Below are 15,000 nucleotides of genomic sequence, written 5' to 3'. Positions count from 1 at the left end.
GTAAAATGAGTACTTGGCCGTCAACAGCGTTGTCTAAAAATAAATTGTAATATCGCATAATAGGCGTTATGTCCCGTCCTACATGTTACGTGTTGCTGTTGGTCACGGACCGTTTGTATAGCGCTTTGAGCACGTTTAGTGGATATTGCAAATAGAAAATCTCAATTTTTAAAAAATGTTGACTACTTTATATATGTGACCCGGCGTCTCAAAACTATACTCTGACTCAGGGTGAAAAAGGCAATGATGATGATAAAAAATGAGCTTTTATATAGTGCAATATCCACTAAATGTGCTCAAAGCGCTTTACAAGGGGTCCCTGGTCAACAGCAACATTTAACATGTAGGACGGGACATAACGCCTATTAGGCGATATTACAATTTTTCGGACAAAGACAACACTGTTAACGGCCAGGTATCGTTTTACACCTGAGTACGGTGAGAGAATGTGGGTAAAGAGTCTTTTCCAAGGACTCAACTATGCGCCGAGCGCGAGGTTCGAACCCAGGACCTTCCGATCCGAAAGCGAGTGTCATACCACTTGACCACATAGCCGCAGAATGATGATGATTTAAAGACTCCAATGGTAATATTACCCCCCCCCCCTACCCCCATCACACCCCCTTTACCTCATTCCAGCTGGAGAAAAAGGTGATATCGGACCTGCAGGCCCTGTCGGACCACCAGGATTTGATGGATTACCAGGTAAGACAACCACTCCACCCCCCCCCCCCCTCTCTCTCTATGTCTGTGTGTGTGTGTGTGTTTGTGTGTGTGTGTATGTGTGTGTGTGTTTCTGTGTGTGTGTGTGTGTTTCTCTCTCTCTCTCTCTCTCCCTCTCTCTCTCCCCTTTCCTCTGTGTGTGTGTGTGTGTGTGTTTCTCTCTCTCTCTTTCTCTCTTTCTCTCTTTCTTTCTATCTCTCTCTCTTTCTCTCTCTTTCTCTGTGTGTGTGTGTGTGTTTCTCTATCTCTCCTTCTATCTCTCTCTCCCTCCCCCCCCCCTCTCTCTCTCTATCTTCTCTCTTTTCTTGCTCTAAGATCAAGTCATAAGTCTAATTTTAAATTCACACCAAAGTCACTCCTCAATTCATTTACATATGTATGCGTGAAATGACGAGGGGAAAGTTATAGAGCGTGGAAAATGGAAGAAAATGAGGTGTTCACTTATCTTGTACTGTGTGTGGTTGGTGGCGGTGGTTGGGGTGGGGGGGGGGGGGATTAGATTGTGTACAACCAAGCGGTTTAATGTAAATCGAATGGGTCTAATGGCTATGTAGTTTATTCTGGGGCAGCCTGACAAAATTAAGTAGATTTGAGAGAAGCAGATAGAAAGAAAGAAAGAAAGAAAGAAAGAAAGAAAGGGGGAAAATAATAGAGAAAGAGAGAGAGAGAGAGAGAGAGAGAGAGAGAGAGATGGTGGGGGGGGGGTCGTTAAACCAGCAATAAGTTTAAAAGCGTGAGGGTGAGATTCAAAAAGGGTGTGTGGTTGGGGGGAGGGTTGTGTGTGTGTGTGGCGGGGGGGGGGGGGGGGGGGGCAGGTTACTGAAAGGCCAATAGGTTGCACCGCCTCTGCATATAATGTTTATATGCATTATGTATGAAGATTAACAGTTCTACTTATTGATGGGTGTGAAGTCTACTTACTTGACTTACTGATTAATTGGGTAGGAGGTCTTCTCTCTCCTTACCAGCCATTTTTAGGATTTTCCCCAAAACGTCACACCCAACTAACACAAAAATATATTTTTTATCACTCAAACACATATAGCAGTAAAGTTCTTGCAATACATAATTTCAGCAAAACATGACCTACAATACACTGTTCATTTTCTTTAACTTTTATGATGTACACATGATGAAATTTGAATCAGAAAAATGTTGGTTGTATCGTAACGAATGTGACGATTTTCCTATGGATGGTAAGGAGAGGGTTTAAGGTGTGACTGGATGGTGTAGTAGCAAGTTCACCCGTCCCTGATCCGATCCAAATGGTAGCAAGTAATTGCTATTGTCCGTATCACACTATAGAAACCGACACATAAACTCCAATGAAAATGATTTGTTTTTTACAGTTAGTTTTTTGGGGTTTTTTAAAGCGCACAATTTCAAACCGACGTTTACATAATATGTATCGTATCGAAGCGGTATTATGTCGGGATCCACTCGGTAAGGGAAATTGAATTCATAGCCACAAATATCCAACTTGAGTTTAATTTCTGTACTTTAAGGTGGAGTATAAAGCCTATTTCTTGCATTGCAAAAACTTCTAAAGTCAAATTTCTCATCATTTTATCTCTAAATTCACTTGTTGGGGTCTGAATCATCCCGACATCATACCGTTTGGAGACGGAGGGTCACATATATGCATATGCAGGTCTGACATCCGAACCCACTTATGGGCCTAGTATAACATTGTTGTAATGGACAATGTTTTGCGTCATTGTTTTGAGATTTCCATTACAACAATGAGCCCATAAGGAATTAATTGGGCTATCAGACCTGCACATAAGTGCACGTTGTTTCAAGCCAATTTAAAAAAAAATATATTGCCTTTTTCTTTTTCTTCTTGGTTGCATTTGACCCTAAGGCATTCGAGATAAATAAATACCCACACTAACTACTTAACCGCCTCGCTTTGCTTGTCTTGTCTGAGGGAGGGGTGGGGGGTGGGGGGGGGGGGGGGCGGCTGTCTGTCTGCCCGCCGCCCGTCTGTCTGCGTTTGTGTGTCACCGCTGGGAATAACCAAATGGCGTTTTGACCTGGGGAAAGACACTTTGATCGTGTTTGAATGTTTGAATGTAACAGAAGGATTAGCATAGATAAATAACTAATGAACCTATCAAGTCAAATCACACAGTAATGATCGGGGGTTTTTAATGGTGATGATAATGATAATTGAGGGGGGGGGGGGTGCGGGGGAAAGTGGCCGAGTGGTTAAGGCATTGCACTGCGACCCCTGAAAGACGAAGGTTTCGAGCCCCGCTTCAGGCACTTTCGTTTTTTTCCTTGAGCAAGATTATTAATAATCCCCAATTTGCTCACTTGGACGACATGGGTGATTCCTGTTGACATCAGACATCTTGTTTGATGAGTTTTCTATATTCCTTCGTGGAATGCCTAGGAGACGATGTCTTATGATGTCGTGGCGAAAAAGGCAGCATAATTTTTAATAATATCAGCGTGGCCTTCGTAAAGTTATGGCCTGAAACTGACCAAAAATGACGTCAAAATGCCAGTCTTTGGCCACAAAAGAAAACAAATCGTGAGTTGTATTCAACAGTTCAACCAATGAAATTACTTGTTTCCTTGAGCTCTACTAACGACAACTCACTAGACGTTATACAAACCTGAAAAATGACGTCAAAATGCCAGTCCTAGAGGGTTCTAGCGTAGCCATCGTTATGTTATGTTATACACTGAAACCCAAAAGGACTGGCAGTTTGACGTCATTATTTGGTTTTTGCACCGCCTAGTGAGTTGTCGTTAGTAGAGCTCATGGAAACAAGTCATTTCATTGGTTGAACTATTGAATTCAACTCACGATTTGTTTTCTTTTGTGGCAAAAGACTGGCATTTTGAGGTCATTTTTTGGCCATAACTTTACGAAGGCCACGGTTCTAGTGTCAGGCTATAGATAGAATGCGCTTGGCCAAGGAGTTCACAACATTGCCATCCGGAAGTATAACGGACCAACACGCAAACTCTGTGTAACCATGAACTTTTATTGTCAGGTTAATACAGTTTAGTGAGAACAACTCACAAACGCGGATGGCAAAAACAATAACAAAGGCCTGAGTGACGTCATCTGCATACTATCTATATTACGTTAACGATGGCTACGCTCTAAGGGCCTCGTGGCTCTGAAGAGCGACACAAAATTGAACGACTGATTACGTATTTTGTTGGGGTTTTGTAAATAATTGGATTCAATAGTCTGATGTCACGCGCCCGGTAACGGCGGCCATCTTGGTTCTAAACAAAGAAAATCATTACTTTTTATTCTTCATGCTGGCTAGAACTTTTCATATGCCTTGTGATCAGAATGTGTAAAAGTCAATACATGATCAAATTGATGGGGGTTTTTTACCTCTGGATACGCGTTTAAGCTCGCCGGGGAAATATTTCATACGGCGTCCGCCATTGTTCCGATAGTTTAGAGCCAGTGTTACTAAGTTACCATACGTCATTAGGAAGGAAGTGACAGTACGACTGTTGAAGACTATTCTCACCGTGGTAAAATTGATGATTAATCCCTCCTTACCACCAATAGGGAAAATCGTCACATTTGTTGCGATGCAACCAACAGTTTTTTTATTTTGATTTCATTTTGTTATAGTTTTAGCTATAAAAAAAACTTGACACTGTGTTGCAGCAGAGCTCATTTTTCTGAACAAAATATAGAATATGTGACCCTTCGCCTCAAAACGGTAATAAGTCGGGATGGTTAAGGTGTTGAAAATTGAATTTATAGCCAGAAATATCAGTCTTGTGTTGAGTTTATATGTTTTATTGAGGAGAATGGATACCATATTTAAGGGTGCTAATGCCAACAATTTATATTTTTGACCAGTTTAACATTTAATTCGGCAGTTAAGCATCTGGTTCGTTCCGACATAATACCGTTTTGAGACGGTGGTCACATATACTCGTTACTATTCTGTTTGAAAAATCTATTTTTGTGTAGGACGTCTCGGGTAAAATTCTGAAGTAACTGGTAAGGAGAGAGTTAATTCCTTATTTGCATAATTTATTCACAGGCCCCCAAGGACTTCCAGGGACAAGGGCCTTCCAGGAGTGATCGGGCCAAGAGGCCACCCAGGAGCCCGAGGAGATAAGGGAGACTATGGCCCCAGAGGTTCACCCGGAAGAATCGGTACGTTTCACCCCCCCCCCCCCCTTGCCATTACAATTTTAATCGTTTTATCCACCACTCTCTCTCTCTCTCTCTCTCTCTCTCTCTCTCTCTCTTCTCTCTTCTGTCTCCTCTATCTATCTCTCTCCTTTATCTCTCTCCTCTATCTCTCTCTCCTCTATTCTCTCTCCTCTTATCTTCCTCTATCTCTCTTTCTCTATCTCTCTCCATCTCCCTCTATCTCTCTCACAAGCTCTTTCTCTCGCTTTTCAACTATATTTCTTTTTTCCTCTCTCATGTTCTCTCTCTCTCTCTCTCTCTCTCTCTCTCTCTCTCTCTTCTCTTCTCTTTCTTTCTTCTTCCTCTCCTAACTCACACACACACACATACACAAACACACACTCTCTCTCTCTCTCGCTCACTCTCTTATTCTATCACTCTCACTCACTCACTCTCCCCTCTCTCTTTATCTAATCCTCCCCCCCCCCATTTCTTTCTTTCTCTCTTTCTCTTTCGATCTCTACTACCACTACTACTACACTCTCTACTATATCTACTACTTACTACTACTACTACCTTACTACTACTCTACTACTATCTACACTACTACTACTACTACTACTATATACTCTACTACTACTACACTACTACTACATACTACTACTACTACTATACTACTACTACTACTACCTACTACTACTACTACTACTACTACTACTACTACTACTACTACTACTACTACTACTACTACTACTACTACTACTTACTACTACTACTACTACTACTACTACTACTACTACTACTACTACTACTACTACTACTACTACTACTACTACTACTACTACTATACTCTACTACTACTACTACTACTATACTACTACTACTACTACTACTACTAACTACTACTACTACTACATACTACTATACTACTACTACTACTATACTACTACTAACTACTACTATACACTACTAACTACTACTACTACTAACTACACTACTACTACTACTACTACACTACTACTACTAACTACTACTAACTACTACTCTAACTACTACTACTACTACTACTACTACTACTACTACTACTACTACTATACTACTACTACTTACTACTACTACTACTACTACTACTACTATACTACTACTACTACTAACTACTACTACTACTACTACTACTACTACTACTAACTACTACTCTACTTACTACTACTACTACTACTTACTACTACTACTACTACTACTATACTACTACTACTACTACTACTACTACTACTACTACTACCATACTACTACTATACTACTACTACTACCTCTACCACAGAATCTATCTAACCAATGAATGTCTTCCCCACAGATGACGATATCATCAAACGATTAATCAAGGTAGAGAACTCTCTATTCGGATATGGCAAAAAGGCTGGCGGTTACTACTGGGGATAAACTGGTAAGCTCGTATAATATGATGAATATTTGTATAGCGCATCTCCAAGCCCCCTTTCTGTTTTTCTTGGGTTTTTTGGGGAGTTTTGTTGTTTTGTTGGTTTTTTTAAAAAGAGGGGTGGGGTGGTCGTTTAGTTTTGTTCTTGTTTTTCTTTTTGTTTTGTTTTTTTGGTTTGCTTTGTTTTTTTGTTGTTTTTTTTTAATATGTTGTCTTGTGGTGTGACCCTTACCTTCAGATCGGAAGGTGGTCCTAGGTTCGAGTCCCGCTTTGGGTAGCGTATAGTTGAGTAAGTTCTTTATTTATAAAAAATGACTCTTTACTCACATTCTCTCACCGTATCCAGGTGTAAAATAATAAGTACCTGGCCGTTAACAGCGTTGTCTGATATCGCCTTACAGACATCAAATATGTCTCGTCCAACATGTTTAAGTGTTGCTGTTTGTAAGAGACCCTTGTAAAGCGATTTGAGCACGTTTAGTGGATATTTTGCAATATATAAGTGTACCATCTCAAAACAATACACTTGTCTTCACATGAGATGCCTTCCACCAATCAGTGATGTATTATAATTGGATTTATCTGCTATTTCAGATACCCCTGACAACCTCGTCATTCACAAAGTCTTTCTATCGGGATTACAATGGTGGAATTGTGGACTTTTTCTGAGAAACTACGGAAGTTCGACTTATCACAGGAAAAAAAAACAATACCAAAATGATATGACGTTGATGTAATGAGAATATACTGTATTATTATCATCGTTCTTCTAAATGTTCCAAAATAAAAAAAAATGTTTCATGACACGCTCAATCAATAGTGTTGTGAATAAATGAATTATAATAATAAAAATAATAATAACAATTATAACATCATGATAAAGTTGAATTGAGAATAAATTTATATTAAATTTACATTAACTCACTTTCATTGTAACTTTTAATTGACTGAAGTTACTCTTCTAAGTCTTTTAAATATATATATATATATATATATATATATATATATATATAATATATATATATATATATACGCATAATTCTATTGTTCTACACTAATTCTTTTCGAATAATTTGATTAATGTCAACAAATATCATCTCACAAAGAATATGCTGTTAAATATAGCCTTGCTAATTAATTAAGTATAATTAACAGTATAAATCCCTGCGGTTTTTCTTTCTCTTTCGTATATTTCTTATCAAAGCCAAATCAATAAAGACTACTAAACCCAGCATTAATCCTCATTCTTCTGGTATATTTTTCCAATTAATTAATGACTCCATTCATTTTATACTTTGGAATAAAAGTGTATAAATCATACATTTATTTTTATACTTGTTCATCACAAAACAATCTAAGGTGCACATATTATTATTAGTATTATTATTTGCAGGTCTGATAGCCGAATGGAATTATGGGCCTGTTTTAATTAACATTGATATAATGGACCTTATTAATGTACGTGCGTCGGGTTGAGTGTATGTATGTACATTATAACAATGGGCCCGTAACACATTGGGTTATCCGACCTGTAAATAAGTATACACGTCGCAAACAATGCTTTTTATATTTTGTTGTTGTTGTTGTTGTTGTCAGTGCAACGAAATTTGTGACCCACCGTATCGAAGCGGTATTATGTCGGGATCCATCCGGTAAGGGAAATTGAATTCATAGCCACAAATATCCAACTTGGGTTTAATCTCTGTACGTTATGGTGGAGTATAAAGACTATTTCTTGCGTTGCAAAAACTTCTAAGCTCCAATTTCTCATAATTCTATCTCTAAATTCACTTTTTAGGATCTGAAACATCCCGACATAATACCGTTTTGAGACGGAGGGTCACATTTGTCGTCATTGAACGAGTGGCATATTCCAAGTAATTTAGCACCGTAAAGGCCGGTGTTTATCCCGGTATATACGGCGTTAAACAAAGGACAACAGCAATTTCTTGCTATCCTTTGGATAGGATTTTAATGAATGCAAAGTACTTTCCGCTAGAGCTGACAGTCCCAGCGACCCAATCAATACTGGATGGACAGGGGAGTGAGGAGGGGTTGGGTGGGGGGGGGGGGGGACAGAGGAAAAAAAAAATCCTCGGCTTTATCCGGGTTCAATCTCGATCTCTTCGCGTGAGAAGCGAACGCTCTATCTGCTGAACAATTCGGAATACACAGAATCAGCGTGAGATTTGCTTTACAAAATATATATTAAAAAAACAAGCTATCCACAAGCTATAAATAAAACAAGTCCTTCACAGTCATTGAGCCGGAGTTTATCCCTGTTTCTACACATAGGGAATGAGATTAGCGGAAGAGTAACGTCCCTTGATTGGACGTCACCCATAGTCGGTGACGTCACAGACTATGGGTGACGTCTAATCAATCAAGGGACGCTACTCTTTCGCTAATCTCATTCCCTATAGCGTGAAACGGACGGACAACATCAATTGCTTGCTACCCTTTGGATCGGACGCTAGTCTATATCGCAAAGTAGGTACATTCCGCAAGATCCAACAACAGACCCAGCTGCTACCCACCACCCATTCACTGCTGGGTATACAGGGAGGGTCAGAAGTAAGATCCCAAAAAAAAAATCTCAACTGCACCAAGGGATCAAATCTTGGTCTCTTTGCGTGTGAAGTGAGTGCTCTACCACCTGAACTGTCTGTCGGGGCCTTCGAAACCACTAGAACATTCAATAATTCACGCTACAGACACTTTGATGGTAATTTATAATTCATTTATTGGATCTCAAGACAAAATAAGACAATTTTGCCCGGGTTTCTTTTTTCTTTTTCTTTTTCTTCTTTTGTTGTTTGTTGTTGTTGTTGTTGTTGTTGTTGTTCTTCTTCTTCTTCAGCTTCTTCTTCTTCTTCTTCTTCTTCTTCTTCTTCTTCTTCTTCTTCTTCTTCTTCTTCTTCTTCTTCTTCTTCTTCTTCTTCTTCTTCTTCTTCTTCTTCTTCGTCTTCGTCTTCTTCTTCGTCTTCTTCGTCTTCTTCTTCTTCTTCTTCTTCTTCTTCTTCTTCGGATTAACCTGACAGCAACAACATGAGCAACAATATCATGAACAACAACAACAACAGCAAGGATAACAAGGACAATAAAACAATAGCAACATCAACAACGATACAACAACACAATGATGGCAACAATGGCAACAAAAACAACAAGAACAAAAACAACAATAACAACAACGATAACAACAAAAACCATAACAGCAATAACTGCCACAACATGTACAACAATTACAACAAAAATAACAACACGACCACCAACAACAACAAACAACAACAATGACAACAACAGCATGTTACAATAATAACAACAACAATGAAAAAAAAACAACAAACAAAACATAACTATAAGAACAACAAAAACAACAAAACAAAAACAACAATAACAACAATCATACCAATAATAATAACCGCAATAACAACAACAACAACAAAAACAACCATAATAACACAACAGCAACAATAACAGTAACAAAAACAAACCAAAAAAAAAAACCCCCAATACAATCAACAACAATAACAACAACGATAATTAAACAACAACAACAACAAAAATGCCAACAACAACAATAATAACAACAACAATAACTACATCAACGACATCATGACAACAACAATAAGAACAACAACAATAACAACAACTGCAACAATAAGAACAACAACAATAACAACAACTACAACAATAAGAACAACAACAATAACAACAACTACAACAATAAGAACAACAACAATAACAACAACTACAACAATAAGAACAACAACAACAACAACAACTATAACAATAAGAACAACAACAACAACAACAACAACTACAACAATAAGAACAACAACAATAACAACAATAAATAAGAACAACAAAAATAAAAAGAACAACAAAAACAACAACTACAACAATAAGAACAACAACAATAACAACAACTACAACAATAAGAACAACAACAATAAAAAGAACAATAACAACAACAAAAATAAAAAGAACAATAACAACAACAAAAACAAGGACAACAATAACAATAACAACGATAATAACAACAATCAGAATAAGAAAAGATAAAGAATTCTTTTTGCAAATAACTAGATGGTGTATAAGTTGAAATAAACAGACTTTTGGAAGACATCCTTTGTGCGGCTCGGTGCGGCTATGTAGTCAAGTGGTATGACACTCGCTTTCGGATCAGAAGGTCCTGGGTTCGAGCCTCGCGCTCGGCGCATAGTTGAGTCCTTGGAAAAGGCTGTTTACTCACATTCTCTCACCGTACTCAGGTGTAAAATGAGTACCTGACCGTTAAAATTTTTGTCTCTGCCCGAAAAAAAATAAAATATCGCCTAACAGGCGTCATGTCCCGTCCTACGTGTTAAGTGTTGTTGTTGGCCAGGGACCCCTTGTAAAGCGCTTTGAGCACGTTTAGTGGATATTGCGCTATATAAAACTCAATTTTTAAGGTAAATGATGATAGGAAAAATGATGCTATGAACCGTGATGCATGGAGATGTGGCATTCATTATGGCAACCCTGCAAAATGCGAGATAAGTTGAAAATAGATTAACTCCAAATGTCATATTTGTGGCTAAGAAAATAACGATAAGTATAGGGAATGAGATTAGCGGAAGAGTAGCGTCCCTTGATTGGACGTCACCTTACAGAGAGAACGTTATATTGGGCATGCGATAATTCACCGAAAGCGAGGACGAGATAGACGCATGCGCACAACCAACATGACATTTTCTCTCTAATAACTTTTCCGGTGGTGACGTACAATCAAGGGACGCTACTCTTCCGCTAATCTCATTCCCTATTGAATTGTAAGTTTCAATTTATTAGACAAAGACAGATACTATGGACGTTTTGGGTTTCCCCTATATCAAAAAAACACCATGAATGAATTATTAAGGCTTATCCAAAAAAAAAAAGAAAATACGATGAGGAAAAAAACGCCATTCATCGTGTTTTGTTGATAAAAGGAAAAACCCGAAACGTCCACAGTATCTGTCTTCGTCTAATAAATTGAATCTTACATTTCAATACTTATCGTTTGTTTTTGTTTTTCCTTCAAGCTTCAAGTAGCAACATTTTCATTATTTGTAGCTATAAATACCATTTTGGGAAACTATGGAGGCAGCAGAAATGTGGTTTCTTAGAAGGATGTTAAGAATCTCATAGACAGAGAAGAAAACTAATGAAGAAGTATTAGAGAAATATGAAACTAAAAGGTTATTAATTCGTACAATAAGAAAAAGACAAATGCAATTTTTAGGGCACTTAAATCGACATAAATGTATTGAACATCTTGCTCTCACAGGAAAGATAGAAGGTAAAAAGAGTAAAGGTAGACCTAAGAGAAACATATTTGAAAAGTTTGAACAGCTGGGTGACAAAGAAAAAGGAGAGTAATATTAGTTTTCTGAGGTTATCTGATCAGAGAGATGAATGGCGTACCATGATCACCGATGTCTGGCACAGACTTGGAACTTATAGAAGAAGAAGAATAGTTCTCAAACGCCTTCAACTAAAATGACAACCACATGAAAACTTACGTACATGGCGTTGAAATGACCTTAACGTGTTGCAAGTGCCGTAAAACCCTTAACCCTCTCCTCACCAACTACAGGAAAATCGTCACATTCGTTACGATACAACCAACATTTTTCTTATTCATTTTTCTTGTTCTATATCATAAAATTTAAAGAAATTGAACAGTGTGTTGTAGAGCATGTTTTGTTAAAGAAATTTTGTGTATCGCAAGAAATTACTGCTATATTATGTGTTATCAGGCCATAACTTTACGAAGGCCACACTGATACTGACCAAAAATGACGTCAAAATGCCAGTATTTTGCCACAAAAGAAAACAAATCGTGAGTTGTATTCAATAGTTCAACCAATGAAATGACTTGTTTCCATAAGCTCTACTAACGACAACTCAATAGACGGTGCAAAAACCAAATAATGACGTCAAACTGCCAGTCCTTTTGGGTTTCAGTATCAGGCTATAACATCACGATGGCTACGGTGTCAGGCCATAACTTTACAAAGGCCACGGTTCTAGCAGTGGCCTTCGTAAAATTATAGCCAAAATGTAAGCTTCAATTTTATTACAAAAACAGATCAAATGAACGTTTCGGGTTTCCCCTTTATCAAGAAAACAGGATGAATGAAACACCACAGATGAATGAGATGATGTGGTAGTGGCGTAGTTAAGATGAATAAACAAAACATTGGTTGGCAGGAAATCGGATACTTCGAGCAGCAACATTTACACTAAAATTATAGCCTGACACTGACCAAAAAATGACGTCCTGTAGGGTTCTAGTGTCAGGCTATATGAATGTTAACGACGGCTACGCTGTGACTCATATTATATAAAGAAACAACACAAAACAGGCAAGGCTACAATTGTGTAAAGAAGTCAAAACGAACATTTCGATATAATCAGATCGATAATGATAACAGTAATAATAGTTTTGACTTTCACTTATTCAATTATATCGATATAATGTTCAGGTTTATTTAATAAGTAGGGATAGTATTATATCAAAATATCGATAATAAGATTGGCGTGTGGCCTTTACCTTGGTGATGACAGAGTGAGAAACGTAATGATGATAGGGATATTATCGATAATACATAGCGTGATGTTTAGCGTAAAAAAATCGATATGTTTAGAGATTCGATATCAATGGATTTAAAAAAAAACAAAACAAAACATCCTTCAGGTTTGTTTGTTTTGTTTTTTGTTTTTTTTTTGGGGGGGGGGTTGTTCTTTTTGTTGTTGTTGTTGTTGTTGTTGTTGCTGTTGTTTTTGTTGTTGTTGTTGTTTTTCTTTCTCTTTTTTTTTTGTTTTTGTTTTTGTTCGTATGTGCTTTTTTAAAAAATTTTTGTTCAGTGTTATCTTCTTTTGAATTATGTCTGTTATTAATTTTACAAAAATACAGTTTTGAATCAAAATTTGTTCAGGATAATACGATGCCTGCCATGTCATGTGTTTTTCCAGTAGAGATGACTAAGATTGGATTCAACATATGTGACCCTTCGCCTCAAAACGCTATTAAGTCGGGATGAGTAAGATGTTGAAAATTGAATTTAAAGCCAGAAATATCAGACTTGTGTTGAGTTTGTATGTTTTATTGAGGAGAATGGATACCATATTTTAGGGTGCTAATGCCAACAATTTATATTTTTGACCAGTTTAACATTTAATTCGGCTTTTAAGCATCTGGTTCGTTCCGACATTATACCGTTTTGAGACGGTGGGTCACATATAATCATTATTTACGTCAATGATAACACATATTAAATTTTTCCAAGCAAATTCCAATGCCGAAGCAGCACCGCGGAGAAGTGAAAATAGATTAAATGTAACCCACCGTTTCAATGCTATGTGGTCTAGTGGTATGACACTCGCTTACGGATCTGAAGGTCCTGGGTTCGAGCCTCGCTCGATCGGGCGCATAGTTGAGTCCTTGGAAAAGGCTCTTTACTCACATTCTCTCACTGTACTCAGGTGTAAAATGAGTACGTTAACAGCGTTGTCTGTCGGAAAAAAGAAATTGTAATATCGCCTAAAAGGCGCCATGTCCCTATCTAAATGTCACATGTTGCTGTTGGTCAACGACTCTTTGTAAAGCGCTTTGAGCACATTGAGTGGATATTGCGCTTTATAAAAGCCCGTATTTATTGCTGAAAATTGAATGTTCAACCACAAATATTAAATTAAATGTGAAACCGTGGGGTTTTTCTCTACATAGATAGTATGAATTTGACGTCACTCAGGTCTTTGTTATTGCTTTTTGCCATCCGCATTTATGAGTAGTTCTCACCAAACTGTTTAAAGTTCATAGTTACACCTAGTTTTGTGTGGTGGTCCGTTATATTTCCGGATGGCAAGCGTATAGATAGTATGCGCTTGGCTAAGAAGCTCATAACATTGCCATCCGGAAGTATAACGGACCAACACACAAAACTGTGTGTATCCATGAACGTTTATAGAAGAAGAAGAAGAAGAAGAAGAAGAAGAAGAAGAAGAAGAAGAAGAAGAAGAAGAAGAAGAAGAAGAAGAAGAAGAAGAAGAAGAAGAAGAAGAAGAAGAAAAAGAAGAAGAAAAAAGAAGAAGAAGAAGAAGAAGAGAAGAAGAAGAAGAAGAAGAAGAAGAAGAAGAAGAAGAAGAAGAACAAGAACAAGAACAAGAACAAGAACAAGAACAAGAACAAGAAGAAATAATAACATCTATCTACATATCAAATTTTATGAATGATAATAATAGTGTTGATGTCAATGAGGGCGTCAAATGCCAAACGAACACCCGATCATCTTCATCCTAACCAAATGACACACCAACTGTGTTATTACTATCTACCAATGTCAACCTACACGGTTCCTTGTTCGTCTCCCCCTTTCATATTTATAAGAGCTTATTAAATATTTAATCATCTGTTATTCTCAATATTATGTAACACTTCCTGACCTTTACAACAGAAAAAAATAGAGACTTTCGAATAGAAATAAACAACGGCCAGTTGACTTGAAAACGATGTCAGTTCAGAACTGACTTGTGCGCATGCTCAGAGCATCTCACGTGATGCCTTCCTTCCACCAATCAGTGATGTATTATAATTATAATTCTATAACCCATGCTATTATTATTATAATGACGTCACTAAGTATTGTTTGTGGGAGAGAGAAGTCTTGACTCTTCTAAG

The 15,000-nt window shown here is 37.6% G+C and overlaps 2 protein-coding genes across 3 annotated transcripts in view; both read left to right on the top strand.

The window, feature by feature from the left end:
• Nucleotides 1-15,000, top strand: part of LOC144960474 (uncharacterized) — a 310,958-nt gene that overhangs the window by 4,537 nt on the left and 291,421 nt on the right. The window contains exons 3-6 of one of the 2 annotated variants that reach the window (XR_013642856.1): nt 640-705; nt 4,758-4,873; nt 6,207-6,296; nt 6,885-7,175. Coding sequence is in view for 1 of the 2 variants with exons in the window: in XM_078893588.1 (XP_078749714.1) it covers nt 640-705 (66 nt within the window). In the remaining variant the exon portion in view is untranslated. Of the gene's footprint in view, nt 1-639; nt 706-4,757; nt 4,874-6,206; nt 6,297-6,884; nt 7,176-15,000 lie in introns of those variants that run through there. The other variant, XM_078893588.1, reaches the window with a different exon arrangement.
• The window catches only part of LOC144960730 (uncharacterized), a 26,607-nt gene continuing 17,794 nt past the window's right edge, over nt 6,188-15,000 (top strand). The window contains exons 1-3 of the mRNA XM_078894020.1: nt 6,188-6,275; nt 6,885-6,971; nt 8,089-8,167. Of these exons, the coding sequence (XP_078750146.1) occupies nt 6,188-6,275; nt 6,885-6,971; nt 8,089-8,167 (254 nt within the window). The remainder of the gene's footprint in view (nt 6,276-6,884; nt 6,972-8,088; nt 8,168-15,000) is intronic.

The sequence above is a fragment of the Berghia stephanieae genome, chromosome 15 (genome assembly GCF_034508935.2).
Source record: "Berghia stephanieae isolate SIO BIC M18660-M18661 chromosome 15, UCSD_Bste_1.3, whole genome shotgun sequence".
Lineage (NCBI taxonomy): Eukaryota > Metazoa > Mollusca > Gastropoda > Nudibranchia > Aeolidiidae > Berghia > Berghia stephanieae.
The sequence above is the reverse complement of the archived record's forward strand: the minus strand, read 5'-3'. Positions and strand labels throughout refer to the sequence as shown.